Raw genomic sequence first — 19,459 nt, forward strand, 5'->3', positions numbered from 1 at the left:
AGGCGCGGGGATGTTTCTGCCAGGATTTACCCCGCGCTCAGCTCTGCGAGCATCTCCCGAAACTTCAGCCCCTGTTCGTTCCGCCCGCACGTCCCACCGGTGAGGGTGAACAGAATGGAGACCACTCTTCCTAAGGCACGAAAAAAAGAGGTTTGGCAAGGAGGTGCAGTCGCGTTTCATTCTTAAATCAGTGTCGGCTCAGCAGCTCCCGTGGCAAACCGTGGCAGTTCCTGAATGGGGGTGTAAGCGAATACTACTCCACGGATTCCACACACAAGGGCCAGAAGCTAAAAGGTTACATGACCCACACACTGAAGAAGGTTCTTGAAAATGAGTGGTGAGCACACAGGAGTGGCCCACAAAGTATTACATTCAATGGTGAACATATTTACAAGGATGGAGGGTATGTTTCTTAATACTCAATTCTGGTTTTTTCGTTATTCCCTCAAACATTACTAGATAAATTACTACCTTGGGCTATTTTTTTTTTGTCGACATATGCCTTACTCGTTTGAAAAACTCCAAAACCGTGAACAGTTATGTAATGGGAGACAGTTCCATTATTAGCTGCTATCATGGAATCTATTTCTGCCAATAAAACTACACTCACAATTTCTAGAGAGCATGGAAATGTACATTTTGATTAAACCAGTGTATCATCTAGTGTTTCATTCCTGTACTCTGTATCTCCAAAACCATAAAAAGTCTTCCAGGTGGAGAAAACAGCACAGACTCCTTTTACTTCATTTCAGACCCTAAATAGGACCACTCATGTAACCCATTCACTTCCTAAGCTGAGGATGGGGAAAGAGGCATCCCTTGGGAGGGAGCTCAGCCCTTCTACATCCACAAAATGTTCTCTAGATAATCCCTGTCTCCTCACATCCACTGCAGAGCGAGGTTCTTCAACCCCTGGTCAGCTACTGTATCCAGATGGAGAGATTACTTTTAACATACCCATGACACATTAGGAAGGATACAAAGCTGATTGTCAAATGGGAATTTTTATCCAGGGATCTGCTATTCTCTAGTAAATTTGTAGTGGTCCTTAATAGATCAAAAGAGGTTGAAACACATTGTCTAACAGGTAAATTGACTGAGATAGTACAAGTGCCTAAAGTTGGATGGGGCAAATTCAGGTTTGTTCTAACTCTTCAGACTGGGCAAATGTCATCTAGATCAGTCTTTATAATCTTCTCTTCATGTGATATTAGAGATTTTAGTCTATCTTTCTTCACACTGAGTCAAATGTTAAGACACCTAACTCTCTCGCCATATTACAAAAGCACAACCAAACCTTTATTCAACACAAATAATGAAGACCTGCTTTAAGATTCCTACACTGTCACCACACACTTCTATGGTACAAACCAGATCCCTTTCATGAGAGTTTGGGTTTCTCTCCAGGTCAAAAAAAAATGTTTAGCAAGTCTTATAGACATGTCCAGCTCTAGAGTATCACCAGAAACTGATCTTAGATCATAGAACCACAGAATATCCTGAGCTGGAAGTGACCCACAAGGATGGCAGAATCCAACTCCTGGGACTAGGTAACTAAAGCTAAGAATCATCCTCAATCTAACCATCTGTCCTTAGTACCAGAAAACCACTGATATCCAGCTTACACAGTGGATTCGAACACAAGCTATTTACCATTTCTGTCATCCAGAAAGAGGTTCAATGCTGCTGTTAATTTTCATTTCCAAGTTAGGTGGCATACAAGCACACAAGAGGCTTGGCCCAAAAAGGACTAACTCCTAGTTTTAAACAAAAAGCAACAACAAAAATACCCAACCAAAATCCATACTAAATGTACAAAAATAAATCCAGAACTTTGCAATAAATATACATTATAAACAAATATGAGTTAATGATAACTATATATATCTTATAAATATGAGTTAATAAAAGAAAGTCTCATTTTGACTTTTCATTACGGTAGGACAAGAAAAATGTGACAGACTTGAACCAAAACTGATGTTTTCCTATATCCAATATAGGCTATAGAACAGTCAGATATTATACAGGATGTGTTGGATATTAGTAGTCATGACATTGTATTTCATTGCATTGAAAATAAAAAGTAAAACAAGTGAAAACTGAAAGTGAAACCTGCCTGAAGTTGGAGGGTATGGCGGAGGATGGTGTCCTCTAAAGCATGGATCCACTTCTCCCTCTCATCTGCATCTCGAGCTGAAAAATTATTCAAAACATATTGTTAAATTTCATGCAGTCTTACATACTAAAAGACATAGGCAAACAGATCTGATGTCCACACTAAATATGGAAATTACCCATCCTGTCTTTGTTAAATCACCAAGCACATGATTCCAGTTGTCTTAATATCCTGTTTCTTCTTCTGTGGTTACAGCTCTGTCCCTTGTCCAGCTTTAGGGGAACACATGCAAAGAGAAGTTTGCACAGACATTCCTCACTTAATTCATTAAGTAATTTTAAAATTTTCTTATTTACAAGAAAATAAACAACCTGTAATAAATTCTGCTTCAGTGTGGACATAGTAACTTTCAGCTATGGATTCATAATACAGGACAAACACCCCTAACAGGTCATCGGTGTGAATAATGAAGCACAAAGAATAATCTTAAATATGCAACAAACATTAAACCAAAGAAAATCCTACTCTACAACTGCTTTCTTTCCCCCCTACCCCAGTACAGACACGCCACATTTTTACTTCACTAGTCTGAGAGAGTTCCTTGCTGTGCTCTAGGAGTGCTTAAAAAACAAAGGAGCAGAGTCAGTGGACTCCAGGTAAAGAAAAAAGAGAGGATTCCAGAGGCACTAAACAGACTGTAAACAAACTGGCCTGTAAAGGGATTTAGAATAGTTATTGACAATTGTTTCTAGTTCCTCATTCAAATAGAGGGTATTAAAAGAAACAGGAAGCCTGCTAAAAGCAAGGAAAGCTTAAGTGAACTAGCACCTATTATGAATCAGTGAACTGAGATTTCTATCTGACTTATTTGTTAAGGAGTTCAGAGGAAATATCCTTAGCTTAGGTTATACTGATATGTACTCTCCAGCTCAAAATGCTTTGTTTCAATGTTCCCTTCCTCACCCTTTTGTTTCCACTGCTTTTATTTTTGAGAATTCTGCAGCTTAAACCTATCAGTACTTAAAAATGCCTCGAGTCTTTTAAATATGTAGATTTTTCTAGACTCCCCAAAGATAACTCTATACCAATATCAAGAGCAACATACTGCACTGTTTACTTCAGCATATATACACTAATTATGTCAAGTTAACAAAACCATTAGGAAAGAATTGGTGATGTATGTGTTTGTGAGAAATTGTTAAGAATGTCTTTTTAATACAGAAACTTGATCCTAGCCTAACTGATGAGGTGGCCTCTCAAAATAGTGGGGCAAAACTTTCATAATGTGCAAGGTAAAAGTTTGAAATCTATCTATTTTTTTCCTAAAAATACACGTTTTTCCCCATCTACTACAAGTCAATCCTTACTCATTGTTCTTTTAAAATAGAGCACAATCAATCGCCACAGGTATTTTGGTCACAGTACCACTAACCTGCACAAATGAAAACTAGACATAAAGGAAAGTGGCTACCAAAGTGTTTTCAGATGCTCAGAGAAAGTCTGCAGGAAGATGTTAAAGTAATTAAATGTTACTCTGAACAGCAGGTGAGTTTCCTGCAGGAAATGCAGCAAGTATTAAAAAGCTGGATATGCCATTGTGATACTCTCAACAGCTCATCAAAAATAACTTTTAACTTACAGGACTCTTCTTACTAGTACTTCAGTTGAGAAGCTGAAGCAGGCACTGAGGACAAGTTTATAATGCAGTGAAAGCAGACAGGATGGAGGTACAGAGGCCCTGTGAACTGTGCCCAGTGACAGCATTACATTAAATACATTTTGCAACATGCAAATTATAATTTTTCTTTTCACATTCTGTACACACGTGCACACACAAACATCCTGTTCTTTTTGCACAGAGTAGGTAACACCTTAACACTAATTTCAATTGCTGAATGAGTCAATTAGAATCAATTTTAATGCCTTTTAGTTTCTTTGGTTCTGCTTACCAAAACCAGGTCCCTGGGCCTAGTCCTGCCAGACATATCAATCAAGTTTATTCTTCTTATGCCAGTCATCACTAAACATATATAGTTACCTGTGTCATTAATCTGTCAGTATTTGAAATGTATCAGGGCTTTAACTTTTCAAAGCTTTGTCCAAAATGACAGTGGCTAACATTATTTCAATGTGTATAAGGTTTCTGGGGTTTGTTTTCTGTTTTTCTGTGGTGTCTTTTTTAATCACCATCTCCCAGTCCCAAAAAATATCTTACTGAGGAACTGGGGTACAAGTCAATGAGGAGCTATTAAGTAATTCATAGGATACAAATATCCCGTGTTCAAGGGTTTTTTTCCCACGATTATTTAAACTAAAAAGGAAACCATTAAGCTGCAGACCAGTGAATTAATCCTTGTATTGCAGCAGGATTCCTGTGATCTTCCATGCTGCCAGCAAAAAGAGGTCACGGTATTAGTTAAATACTAATCTCAATATACAGTAGCCCATTAATAAAGGTTATCAAATTCTGACTTGTATCTGAACCCCCAACAGAACAGAGAGGCCTCACAGCAACAGGGAAGACCTAGAAACCAGCCAATCCATACAGCTCCAAAATGGAACTGACTTTCCCATGCTCATAAATAAACTAAATTTTTGAAACTTCTCCTCCTCCAATGACCCCTTTATAGCTCTCTCTACAAGGGCTCAGAAGAGGGGAAAAAGCTTTTTTTTTCCCTCATATATTAGACATAGCAATCTTTTGGCATAGCATGATCAATCCTTAGGGAGCACACATGAATCTCATCAATCCTGCTACTTAAGACGAAGTCTTGGGCACAATAAATCCAGGAACACTGCCATGAGAAGACTGCTTACTACATGGAAACACAGCATCAAAACCTTTTAAGCACTCTCTGTTCAGGACACTGGTTTAATTTCAGACCATCTATCATCAATAGCAGATCCTCCTGGCTCTCCTCCACAGACTCTTAGGAAAACCACAGAGAAAACCAGTAGGATGCAGTTTTTAGTAAAGCAAGATGCAAGAAAAGTTATATTAAATCTAATCAAAATGGCAGCTGTGAGATTAGGTGCAAGTAAAAGCTCCCTAATGGTAAAAGCAATTTAGAACTGAACAGCTGCCAAAAGATCACTGATGAAAAAAAAAAAATCAATGTGAACATTCAAAAAAGAGATTAGTCGACACGCTCAAAAAGAACTTATGGGAAAAATCTACACACAATGGTCAGAGATCATTATCTACCCATCTGTAGAGAAAGCTAAATATCCAAGCTGTTTTTCATTTAAAGAAGGCAACTTTGGTCAAAGAAAAAGCTCTAATACCTTTGCACCTAAGAAGTTTGTGCTGCACACTACATAATATCCGCTCTGTCTCTGCAGATGGTTTCCTCAGCAGGTAGGGACAAGAATGCCCTGCTCATTAGTCCTGTGCCTCAAGTACCCTGAAAACACTCCGACTTTTCCATTATTTGATCAGGCTCCATTTTAAAGTTAATCCCCCTCCTCAATTCCTATGTGAAAGCTACTCCAGAATTTGTTTCTGACAAAATATTTGGGATAAGGTAATTCTTATCTAGTCCAAGGAATCACACTAGTATTGTGCTTATACAAAAATAAAGGAGTATTATCTGGTCCCTCCTGGCACAAAACTTCTAAAAAGAGAAGGGCAAGAGAGAGAAACAAGTTGCTTCTCCCTAGGCTGACTCTAGAATAACAATATTACAAAAAACAAACAAGAAACACTGAAGGACACCTGGACGTGAGAAATATGTGACACTCAAAAACATAAAGGTCGTTCTTAGTCTGGGGGGTTAATGCAAGAGTTACCTGGTCAGCTGAAATTCAAGTTGTGCTAGAGCATCAACTATCCACAAAAATAGCAATGCTATGTCTGCAGTTGAGAGGGCACTAACAGTGCCTGTGTTTTTCTCTTATTTTAAGTGCTGGAATTATTAATTCAGTTTTTACTGCAATTTAACAGTGAACATTTGCACGTGAAAGAAGCTAAATCCACACAGAGCTGCATAATCACTGCTGTGTGCAAGAGACGAATCATTAATGGCTGAAATGTTGCAATTTACTGTGAATATGTCAGTTAAGGTATTTTTACTTTTTTTTCTAGTAGAATTAGTATTCATGAGCTAGATTACAGTTTGTTCCCATATGCCACACTCCTCTGTGTCTATGGTGCATCCTTTGAAAGACACCTGTACAATTTACTGTGACATCTCAGGCATATCTAAGACAACCACAGGATACTTAACGTGATCACAGTCCTGGTTATGACTAGTTCAGAGAAACACACTTGAAAAGTATGTCATTCATTACAGTGAGTTTTAATATGATAACAATATTTTTAAATGTGTATTTTTTGTGATCTGTCTGGTTGAGCTTATTCCTAAAATATTTTAACATCAATCTTATAATCGTATACCAAAAAATTCTGAACTCTTTCCTAGAGAAGGTCCAAAGAAAGAAAAGCAATTATTTGACCAAAGAGAAAATTATAGAATGCAAAACGTACTAAACACAAGAATTACTGCTTCTCCTGAAGAATTTCTGTAATTCAGAAAAACTGTGGTTTAAAACTCCCTGTTGTTTTATTGAAATAGCCCTTTTTCTCTGAACTTCCCAAACTGCTACATCAGATATGTCAGGGATTTTAAAAAGTTCCATTCTATGAGGATAAGAAGGCAAATGAAATGCAGCTACATTAGATACTCTCAGCCTCAATTAATTTCCCAAATAGAGAATAAATTTTATAATTTAAGTTCCTACAATATTTACTTTGCTGTGGAGAGATTATATGTGTTTATATAACGTATACCAAATGTTAAAGTACAGCATAAAACAGATTACTTTTTCCAGCCTAAGCTTGATAGCATCTAAAGATTAGACATAAACAAGTTTAACTCTGCTCCACGATACAGAATTTACCACCAGCATTTCTAGGTCATGCACAGCAGTACTTGGAAGACAGAATACACAAAAAATATATCACCTCAGAATCTGCATATTGGTGCTTACTTTTTTTGTGTGTGTACATCTACATGGGCATTAGGATGAAAGAAAACCTGAAGAATTATTGAAAAAAAATTACTAGATTACTTATAGAAACTCCACACTGTCACAAAAAGAAATGCATATTTTATTTTCATTCACTGTGACCTACTTACAGGCAGAACTCAGTAAGAAGAGGCTATTACACCCACAGAGTCAATAGAGTCAATTATGCAGCCTCTATTCTGACAAAACTTCCACTGATTTGTATGCAAAATTCCTGTATTTCCTCAGCCAAGTGCAGAACTAATGTAGTATCTTTACACACAAATCACCAGATAATAGAGATGAAATCCTGGCTACATTGAGATCGATAGGATTTCTGCCACCAGTCTCAATGGAGAGAGATTCTATCAGTAGTGCTCAATAAGGTGGAAAAGTCACGCATCACAGGACTGTTCCATGGCTAAATAAATTGCTATTTAAAGTCACTGAAGGCCTTTCAAACCATAGAAAAACAGGCAAGATGAAGCAGGGTTTCATACAAGCCTAGCAAAACACTGTACTTCCACTGTTTACAAATACCCTTCCAACACACGCAGCTCTCACATCTGCCAGTAGGCTGAACGTTATTTCCTCTGGATCCTAATTTTGGAGTTGTCATAATGATTGCTCTCCCTTCTCCTAATCCTCCCCCTGATGCCATTCTCCACCCACACATATAAATCAATCCTCCTTTTGTTCTGCAGGTGTCTGACCAGCCTGAGCTCCCTGTCCCTACAGGAAACTCCTGTGCAGTCACAAGACACAAAGTCATTAGACTTGCCCAAACAAAAAGCATCAGAAGGTCTCCTGTGTACAATGTGTTTGTAAGAATAATCTGTGATCTTGAGAAATCAACTAAATTGCTCCTTCATTGTTATCTAAGCTCAAAAGCTTTTTTAGCAAGCTTTATAATCAGCCCAGAAACATAGCTTTGGGTGGAAACTTGTGTGACAAAGGAAACATATGATCAAGTTGCTATTAGTTCTCTCTGGAAATCCATATATAATGTGTAATTTTGTAATTAAACATTCCTGAGTGTGGGACAAATCTGCAAGTATCTGGTTTTTCACTAGAGAATAATACTTAAATATTAGTAATAGTAACACTAAATAATACCTCATATGATATATTCTGTGAAAATGGCTTTTAGGGTATGTTTGCACTTAAAATCATAGAATCACATAATGGTTTGGGTTGGAAGGGACCTTAAAGATGATCTCATTCCAACCCCCTGCCACTGGGCAACCTGTGCCAGGGCCTCACCACCCTCATAATAAAGGATTTTTTCCATTGCAGATTCCACTGATAAAGCTCTGAAACTACTAGCTTAAGGTAGAAACCACATTTTGGCCTGAATTGAAAAAGAAATCAAAAGAGAAGAACAAAAATATAACCATTTTCTTAGCCAATAAAATAGTTGTCCATTTAACAGGTCAAACTCAAGTTTATTGCTTTCTGAAATTTCTTGTTAAAACAGAAGGAAAAGAGTGTTGAGCTACTCAGTATCCCTCCCCTCCTTATAGTGAGACCTTTTCTGGTCATTTTTCTCCTTCCAAAATAGTTGCCATGCATCACATATACAGTTGAGATAATAGATTCATATTGATGCCAAAAGTAACAAGCAATAAATATACTTTATCTTCCAGAGGAAGAAAAAAAGAAAACAAATCAAAACACTATATACAGATATTGTTTCTTGGTACTATTTCTTTGCTACTCTCAAGTTTAACACGTATTTTGAAATACGCAGTTTCAACCTCAAAAACAGAAAACCAGGAGGTGTTTATATATGACCACAACAATTGGGTACAGAAAGTCCCATTAAAAATGGCATAACCATGGGATGATTGGAAAACAGACAATTACAACACAGGATGCTGCTGGTGCAAGAAGGACCTGCATGAAACAGGAAAAGCACAACCATGCACCATTCCCTGCACTTTGGTCACATGTTCCAACTCCTCAAAACACCAGTGCAATACATCAGTAGCAAAAAGGAGGCAGAGGTGAAGACAGAAAAATCACTGCAAAAGCTAAACCTAGCTCTGGCTCACAGAGGAATTTCTGCAGCTATGCCAATCAGGGGAGGAGGAGACGCAGCCCAGAACCTTGTGCAGCCCAGACCTGGTCAGGTAAAGAGAGGATGACAGGTAGCTCAGCTTTACTCTGAGCATAGCTGCTCATCCTCCCCTGCAATTTAAAAGCACAATTGAGCATAGCATAGAAGAATTCACCGTTTCAGTATCACCAGAACCCTAAAAGACCCAGAAAAATGTTAACTTAGGACAATGTTGTCACAGCAGTTACAGACATCACTGAAGAAACCAGCATAGACCAAGAATTCACACCAAAATCTCTCTCTAGGCATTTTTCAATATCAAATTTAAAAAGCTCTAAAGTTTTTTGTTTTTAAAGGCTGCAATTTATGAATCGTTATTTAAATCAGGTAATGTGATCGACTTAAGTGCCTCTTTCTACCACAACAGCAGTCAGCTTCCTGTCATCTATTTGGTGGACAATGTCAAAGATGTATAGAAGACTATAAATATTGACTACTTCTGCAAGTAATGTTGAAATACAGGTATAAAACCAATAAAACTAATTTTGATACGTAATGCAAATACTTAAAATCTCAAATTCTGACACTGCTCAGCAACTAAGGCCTTTGTGGACTCCAGCATATCCTCAATAATAATGCCTCCCACATTAACAAAAAATCCTTGCTTTTACAGCATTACTCCCTTTTTCCTTAGCTGGGATGGTGGGAAGCCACAAATCAAGCTACAAACTGGGGAAGGATGGGAAGGAAGGAGAACTCTACCAGCTGACAGCTTTCATGTAATAGGGAATAAGTTGCACAGCAACATTCAGGCTTCATTTCTCAGATACTTCTGTGTCAGGAATAGGAAAGGAAAGACAAAAGCTAAAGCAAAATCATCTCAGATTGATGCACTGGACTGCTTCCAATCTTTCAATCCTTTATTACACAAAACAGTGGAGACAAAACTGATTTGCCTTCCAAGGAACTGTACTGCAGGCTGAAAGAATAAGAGCTGGGTTTTCAGGTAGGAGTTCAAAAATCTGATTTTTTTTTTAATATGAATTCTTTTTTTCTGCATACAATGTGCATTTAGTGAAGTATTTCAGTCCAAATAGAAGCTATTATTGCTTCAGGTTAGACAGCAAATCAAATATCAAGAAGAAATACAACAATACCCTTGCCAGACTCCCTTGAACATCATGTTCCCACTCTTGAATTTAAGTTATGAGCATCCCAGTGAGGAGAAAGAACAGCTAAGTAATATGAAGGATTGAAGAAGTGAATTTCCAAATGGAAAGAGCTTAAAGCTTGGTGATGGCACAAAGATGTTAAAAGAAAAACAAACCCAACCCCCACAGTGTTTGGAAAGTGATGGAACATTTAGAACAGGGACATGTACTGCAGCAAGGAAAAATATATTACCAAGAAAAAGCTTCCTGACAGGAAGGTAAATTAAACTGAAAGTATTATCCCAAATGTCTTACAGCAACTTGAATGGATTTTTGCATCTAATCTGAGAAAACCCACGAGGGAATACTTTAAGATCTACCTAATTCAGAAGCCTTACAAGCAAGCCATGAAACTGGATATTCAGCGTGACCAAACAAGGACCAATCAGGAGATAAAATACATTACTTTTAAATCTATTTTAAAATGCCTGAGGTCATTCTACCTCCCTTCCCCCTCCAATATGAACAAACATCAATATACCTGTACATAACAATAAAATACAGGAAAAAAAATCTGCTGGGAACCCTGGCAGAGCTAAAGTGAAGCTCACAGTAAAACCAAAACATGCTGTTTGTTTTACTGCCCATATTTATCCAATTAACTTCTTTCCTTTATACCCAGGTACCAAGGATATGGATCCCATTTGGGATGTACCCAGTCATCTTTCAAAACCTACAATATCTTCGTAATAAAAACTTTTTAACTTTTACTGATGTTCAATACAGGAGTAGCCACTAGGAAGCACAGTCAAGAACGGAAGAGAAGGAGACTGACACAAGCAGCAACAAAATGTGAACTCTACACCAGGAAGACTCAGAATTTACCAAAATCCAGTGACAAGCAAATCTCAGTGAGGGACACCAGAGTTTTGGCACTTTGGACATTCAGTTACACACACACACACACACACATGGAATCAACTTCCATGTGAGAAGCTAATCAGACATTTTTAAATTACTTATTTGCCCCTCATCTCATTAATTACATCTCTAGAGTGTTACTCAGATGTGCAATTTTGAGTAATTGATATTAAGAAATAATTAATTAACCCAGAATGAAGTTTTATTTTTCACTAATTCAAATTCTATCACTGCCTGTCAGCAAAATTTCACTGAGGCGCCAATCAGGACTTAAAGTCTGAGTGAATGGAGAGCCTGAAAGAGAAACTGTTCCACTGCAGATGGGACCCTAACTTAGATCAGCAGATCTTTGAAAGCCTGGATTTTTAAAGTTCTGTTTTTTCCCCAACGAGCCTCCAGGTTCTTTGAATACCTGTCTGTCCTTGAGAATGAAGGAAGGCAGCAAGAAGGAAGAGACTGTAAGTTGCCATTCCTGCAGTCTTCTCTTGTCCAAGACTTCTTTTATAAAGGGTGAATGTATTTATAGCTATGACTACCTTGCAGAACAAAAGCTCTATCTTAATCAGGTATTCAAAGTTAGGAAGAAATTGTTAGGAATTTTGTATGTTTTCTTGGATTATTCCCAGAACCTGCCCCACATATCCTATGTGGTCTCAGCATACATTTTGTAATATTTACATTATTAACCACTCGCCTTTCATGGTTGACAGTGACCTACATTTTGCATAAGTTAAAACTTGTGTAATACTGAATTAATCTAATAAAATGAACAAACATTTGACATACTTATGACAGAGGTTGCATGAGGTGAGAATGCATTTACAGTGGCTGTAAGAACAACATATGTAGTTCTATGGAGCTTTTTTTATACTGAAATATCACAGGACTGATATCTTACCTGTCTTTATACATTTTTGCATTAAATCCACATATATTAATACTGTGCTTGTATCATTACAATTTCCAGGATATCAGGGACGTTATCTTCATAATATACTAATAAAAAAGCATAATACAGAAAATAGTGTACAATATCTTAGTTGTACACTAAAGGAGCATATATAAATCCTGGCCTAATATGAAATGCTGAGAAAGGGAAATTATAAAGCACAAGACGTGACAACATTGCTGTTCAAAAATTATCAATATTACTTAGAGTAAAACATTACTCCTGTCAAATACTATCAGTTTTCTTAAGACATCTGGCTACCCAAAGGAGAAGACAGCATACAACAAATCACTGAAAACAAGATGCATTAAAAAAGGTGTATCTTACTAACTAAAGATTAGAGATGTCTAGATTTACCTGTATCAAGTTCTCAAATATTCAGCAGTATTTAGCTTTGTAGTACTGAAAGACTGCCCTAGTACAGCATTCCATTACTGCATTAGCAATTAGCTTGCATTTTATCAGTTATCCTTGGGAACAGTAGATTTAAGTATTGCTGTGAGCTCAGCATTATGAAGGTATATTTATGAGGCTTAATGCAGTGAAAAGCCAGAGGACAGCAGCAGCATTTAGAAAAAACTGTAGCACAAGGAATACAGAAGCCAGTGACAATATGGTGTACAATTAATATTTACCATTAGAAATAGTCTCACAAAAGCAACAGTACTAATGATAATTCCCATTTGCAAATCACTGATTCAAAAATATGTACAATACAAGTTATAGAATTATTTCAGTTTACATAAATTGACTGCTTAAATGCAAATGTGCCTCTTGGATATTTACAGTTTCCAGCTCTATACAAAGCAATTATTTAGTCACTGCATTGTAGAGGAAAAGCAAAAGGACTAACAAATGTTAGTTGCAAAATATTTTCATCACACTTCCCTCAGATTTTAACATTCAGAAAAAGGAAGTTCTCTATTCAATATTAGCGCAGTATTTTGTCCTACTGCTGCAGACAAAATAATTTAAGGAGTACATAGCAATTATATAGAGCCTTACCCTTTCTACCGGTGAGCCATAGCATGCAATGACGAAACATAGCAGTGGCAGATGGCATTGGTGTTAGGAAATGTGAATAAAAGGATAATAGCAGAGAAATGGTGACTGGCAGACAAGACACAGAAATGTAGATGAAATGAATGCAAGCTGGTAAATCTTGAAGCAAAGCTCCACCGTTAAGCCAAATGTTGCCTCTAGTCTCCTCATAATTGAGCATTAAGTTCTATTTGGATACAAATTGCAACCTTCAGACCAGTCTTGATTCTCTTCATAAAGAAATGCATAATTGTATCTTGATAACGAAGATCAGAAACGTTTTGTAAGCGAAACCCATAATCAGAAGCACATTACTTTCTCCCCTTGAGTGATTTATTCTTTACATTATTAATCTCCAAATCCTGCCAGAGCTACAGTCTCTTTCTAGCACATATGTATCCACTGCAGATGTAAATCCCTGCCTAACCTGCAGCACCCCTGGATCCAGAATGTTCTCAGTGTGCTCATTCATGCTGTTCTGTTGCCAAACATTTAAAATCATCCATCAAATACAAGTGGAATCTATTATAAGAAAAAACAATCTCTTCTTTCAGCTCACCCTGAAAATGGAAGGTTTTCTGATCAACAGTTATTGTGAAGGTGCTGTCGTCCTCATCGTCTATACCAATCACAGCTCCCTGTGAAACAAAGAACAAAATCCTGATAAGGCAAGCAGTGACATCAGCAGCAGACACTCTATCACTACACCACTGGAATTTAAAAAGCTTTGACAAATTAAAAGCAAACTGAATACAGTAAAGAGCAGAAAGATTCTCTGTTCAGTCATAGGATGCAGTCAGTTCTTTAAAACAATAAATTTTTAGTTGCAGAAAAAACCAGTAAATGTTTGTAAAGCTGATTTTCTGGATAATAATATGCATCTTTTATTTTTGTAATGGAGGTGGCTTTATGCTGCAGCAGTTTACTACTTATATTTTAAAGAAGAGCAAGAAGCAATATTTTATATGTATTTTCTGTGTATAAAAATAATAATTCATAAGTACTCTACAAAAAGAAGCTCTTGACCTGATTTTATCTACCAGCCTGTAATAAAAAATAAATCATTCTAGCAGAATGAATTTGGCCCATCATGTCATGTCACTGGTATACTGCATGATCTAATTTTCAGTCCCTAAGTAAATATGAAGAGTATGTAATCAGGATATATCAAAAGTAACTAGCTTTGTCTTCTAATTCTTCATGAATTATTACAAGGAAATGCAAATAAATTAAAGACCATCTGTGCTTTGCTATTTACAAATCTACCCACATTTTCATTCCTGCTCCCTCTAACACTTATAATAAATAAGTTTCACCCAGGAGAAGATACAAAAAAAAGGACAATTCCACATCTCTGCCAACTCCAATAAATTGTAATATTTAGCTCAAAAATCACCAGTGGATTTATTCAGTTTCTCTTCTTCTCCAAGGCAACACAGCACCAGGATCTGTTCTATCCTTCCACCTCCCACAAAACAGACAGACATCCCTGGAAGGTTCACATATCTAAAGGGTAAATTCTGCCCTTACTCTCAGAGTACACGAAGAGTAACACTAGTACCAGGAGACGTGAGTCAGTTCCAAGCAGTGCTTCCTTTCACTCAGCCAAGCATCCCACAGCAGCTGCAGGGCTGGGGGTCAGGGATACACCAGGCCGGCCAAAACCTAACGGGGGTTTGGGGACAGACTTGGGCAGAGGGAGCTGAGTCAGTGTTACCCACACACGTTCCTCACAGTCCCTACATGACATCTGTGGCCTCTGGGAGCAAGTCATGCATGGCTGCGACCACCACAGGCCCCACAACAGAGTGGCAGGAGCCAGTAAGAACAGCACCAACCATCTGTAATCCAAGGCAGTGTGGCAGGAAAGGAGAGCACCAAATTGGTTTTTTATTTCCCTCCACTGATAAAATGTGCCACTTAACTTCTCCAAGAGTTTCTTCCACACAGGTTTTTCGGACAGCTCTGTGATCACTATTAAAAAGGCCCCTAAAAAGTGTATCCAAGCCAGTATAACTCTGAATACTTTTAGTGCCAGCACACAACAACCAGCATATTTTGTTTTTAAATATACCAGTAGATAAAAAATATCTGGCACTCTAAGTACATGTTTTGCTATGCAGTAAATCAGAAGGTCACTGCAAGTTGTACAGTATCATTCTCCTCAACAGCTGTACCATAGAATCACTACAGTCGGAAAAGAGCTCTAAAGTTATCCCGTCCAATTGTTCATCCAGCACCACCACATTCACTACTGAATTATCTCAGCAAGTGCCACACCCACACATCTTTTGAACATTTCCAGGGCTGGTGATTTCACCACTTCCCTGGGCAGCCTGTTCCAACGCTGACCATTCTTTCAGTGAAGAAATTTCTTCTAATGTCCAATCCAAACCTCCCCTGGGGCAACTTGAGGCCATTTCCTCTCACCCTGTCACTTGTTACTTGGGAGAAGAGACTGACCCTCACCTCACTACAACCTCCTTTCAGAGAATTGTAGAGAGTGATAAGGTCATCCCTGAGCCTCCTTTTCTCCAGGCTAAATATATCAAAAACCTGTAAGTCAGACACCAAGAACATGACCAAGATATTCTCTGCAGAGGATATAGGTTAAACTCATGTAAGGCTAAACACAGACTGGGACAGCTGAGTCCTGCCCCATCCTCAGTGTGGGAGCAGGGAGAGCTCTCCTGGGCCTGTGAGCTCAGCACAAACCTGTGCATTGTGCACAGACTGTCACTGCAACACTGGGGTCTGAGCCAGAAGCACAGAAGATGCTTCAGCTATCATGCAGATAATACATATGAACAAGTAAAATCACAGTGGGAAAGTTTACATATATTCCAGAAAACTTTAGCAGGAGTTAAGCATAGTGCAGACGACACAGAATCCTCTATGAATACACTTTCCTAAGTACACTAAGACAATCAACAAAAGAATTTGAAGATGAAACTTCATGCCTATGAAAAGTGTATCAAGAGCAAAAAGGTGAGGAACAAACTTTTAATAATCCATTCAAGAGAAAAGGAAGTATTTTAGACAAATTGCTTAAATTACATGTTTGTTTATGTTCACACCTACAGTTACAAATCAACAATTACTCTAAACAGAAAACCTCTTTGATAGAATTTCAGACTGCAGAAGCCCATCTGTTCAGCTATCAGTATCACTGTCATCTGCCAGAGGAGCTGCTTTGCAAAAGCAAAAAAAGGGAAGATTCCTTCCTCCTTCACAAAAAAAAACCCCACCAAGTAAATCACATATATTCAGAGAAAGGCTGGGGGAGTTTGTAAGTTTTTAGAAAACACCAAAGAACTGCAAAGAACAATTTGGGATGGAAGAGTGGCAGACGGGAGAAGAGAAAGGGATTGTTTTATGTTAAATACATATAAAGATGGACCATGCAACATTGAACAGATTGCTCTCTTTTAATGTTTCCTAAACTGGCAGGCTGAGGCTGACCTCCACACTGCCAGGCTCACAGCACTACTGAAGCAGGCATGGCTTTTCAGACTGAATTTTTCTGCAGAATGAAAAAAACATCCTCGTGAGTCTTTGGAAATGTCTTGTTCTAGGTAGACAGTGATTTGAACTCATATTATTCTTAAAGAAATTCTGAATTAAGATAGCAATATATCAAGCAAGACAAAGTGCAAATAAGTGATCTGAAATCCAAGTTAATGGGGATTCTCTGAGTCTCAGATGCCTCATACAGGCACCCCTGTAATAGGCCCACAGAAAGACTAGAAAGGATTAGTGACAGAAGGAAGGAGTAACTGGAAGATGCACAGTTCTCCTTTAACACTCATCACACTGTTTGTAAGACCACAGACCCCCTTCCCTAGAATTCTCTTACTTCAAGACTCAAAATGTTCCCATTCTTATCCATTATCCTCCTGTATATACACATGTACCTCCACACACAGAAATGAGAACTGCAAACAGCAACGTTTTCATGGCATGCTACCACTAACCCATCTTACTCTGCCATAGAACACCTTTTAATATAAAATAGAAAATATTTTCATATAAAATGTATAATATTTTTATACCATATATAAATTATATGATGTAATTAGCCCAGCATGTCACTTGACCTCTAATGTTTTCTTTCTTTAAATACTTTCACTATTTCAGCATTTTGCAGAGTCAGGAATAGAGCACAAACCTCAAAAGTCTCCTTGCAGTTCTCTCCATTAGGACACATTATACACAGTAAGTCATTAAGTACTGAATAAAACAACACTTACCCTGAGTCTAACACACCCTCGGCGTGAGCCTCTCATCATTTTGTCTTTTGACTGAAACAGAAAAAAAACCAGAGCAGTGGGTTAACAAATACAGTAAGAAGAAAGTTATTCAAAGCAACAGAGAAAGAGTAAAGCATTTTTATATCATGTTTTAGTGACGGATTAAACAAGATGCAACTTCTGTTACAAAATAGGTTAGTTCCCACACAGAAGTACGCCACCATGGTACAGAAAATGAATCCTTCAAAAAACAAGAACACAATATCCCACTTCAAGAAGTTTTCTAGATATCTTCAAGAAATACTTTCAAGATGCAGTCCACACCTTTATAGAAAGTAAAAAGAAGAAAGGACTTGAGAAATATTAAAAATCAGCAGTATGCTGATTCATATCTTCCTCCTTTCTCTCCTACTCTCAGAAAAGTGTCCATAAAACAAAATCCAGCTGTGCAGGCAGAATTGTATAAATTAAATTATATATCTGTCAGAAACTTTCCCTGATTTAGACCCCTTTTATGCAGATACAGAATTCATGCTTAGCCATGTTTGTGTATCTACTTCCTAGCTAGTACAGCCCACTGTCATCATTACAGTTAGAAAAGTTAATATTTGTAGACATTGAAGCAACTGGAGCCCAGATCAGAAAACAGGATTTTCATGTCCATAAATAGTCCTCAAACCTGCAGACTAACCTACCTTGCAAAATACTCAATCTCTTCTTTATTATCTGTTTGAAGCACTGACAAAAAAGCCTCAACCCCCCAAGTAGGGAATTCTAAACAGTCAATACACTTCCAGCTTGAAATTGTGATACTTGATCTTTCAGCTATTCCCACCACTGTCTCAGGCAAAGCTGACAGTAACCACCAACATTGGGCAATAGTGGCAAGCCCAAGTGGAACACACAAACTATTTAAGGTAAAGAAGAAAAAGAAAACATTTAGGTCATTCTGAATACTTGGTTTTCTGAAAAGGGCTGGTTTTTGACTACCCATACACACACTTTCTGATTTTTAAATGATAAATTACTTGCTATTGTAGCCTTATCTGAAAGGTAGTCCTGTCTAATGAAACCCCTTCTCTCTTGCCATCCAAATATTCAAACTACATTCTTTCAGGTCAGGAAAACAACTGTCACTGGTGTCTCATGATCAGATTCTCTTGCGGTCATCTTCTGAAACACCCACTTCTTTCCAACAGTGTATCAAGAATTCCATCAAGACAATATATTTATGTTATTATCACCAGACCTATTTTCACTGAAGCCATTAGACAATAAAATCTTGCTGACATCAATGGAAAAAAAGACAGGACAAGAAGTATCAGTCTTAATAGTAACAAATTATTCTTCATCTGCAACATGCTTTAGATATAGCTACAAGGAAAGAATGAAGCAGTCCTAGCAAGTCCTGTTCACTAAAGATAATGTAAAAGTACAGCACTTGGGGCTTCAAATAATGTTTTAGCTGACCTCTCACTCAATTCAGGCTCTAATTTATCAGAGCTGTCTTCTGAATGTTAGAAGCCATCAGTATTAATCCATTTGTTTTCACATCAACATACATTATCTGGTCAAAGTGAAATGGAAGTAAAGACCAGTGGTGCCTCCATAATGTATTATACAGATATATAATTTCTTTTTAGACAACAAGTACATATGGAAGACTTTTTGGAGCATTGTTTTGTTTTGGTCTTTTTTTTTAACCTCAAGCCCAAGAAAGTGTCTAGCTACAAAGTTTATCCAATAATTTCCTATGAGAAATGGTGTATATTTGGGACATAGCTCACTAGAGTACACTTTAATTTTTTATATTCACTGCCTTGAGAGTTCTCCTAAAATGGGAGGGCACTTCTGAGAGTTTATCACTCCCTCTGGTGGTTTCTGGAAGAAATATTGGCATAATCTAAACAGGAAAGAAAATATCTGGACTGAGGCTGCAACTGTGCAGCAGCTGCAGGGACCCGA

The 19,459-nt window shown here is 37.7% G+C and overlaps 1 protein-coding gene across 2 annotated transcripts in view; it reads right to left on the bottom strand.

Moving 5' to 3' along the window:
• OSBPL9 (oxysterol binding protein like 9) overlaps positions 1-17,592 on the bottom strand; it is a 48,320-nt gene extending 30,728 nt beyond the window's left edge. For both annotated transcript variants that reach the window (XM_008640745.2, XM_017743522.1), the window contains exons 1-3: positions 17,495-17,592; positions 13,804-13,882; positions 2,117-2,193 (exon numbers count right to left, since the gene is read on the bottom strand). In XM_008640745.2, coding sequence (XP_008638967.1) covers positions 2,117-2,193; positions 13,804-13,882; positions 17,495-17,533 — 195 coding nt within the window. In that variant the 5' untranslated portion in view covers positions 17,534-17,592. The remainder of the gene's footprint in view (positions 1-2,116; positions 2,194-13,803; positions 13,883-17,494) is intronic.
• Between the last annotated feature and the right edge of the window lie 1,867 nt (positions 17,593-19,459).

Source organism: Corvus brachyrhynchos, unplaced genomic scaffold, assembly GCF_000691975.1.
Source record: "Corvus brachyrhynchos isolate BGI_N302 unplaced genomic scaffold, ASM69197v1 scaffold48, whole genome shotgun sequence".
Taxonomy (NCBI): domain Eukaryota; kingdom Metazoa; phylum Chordata; class Aves; order Passeriformes; family Corvidae; genus Corvus; species Corvus brachyrhynchos.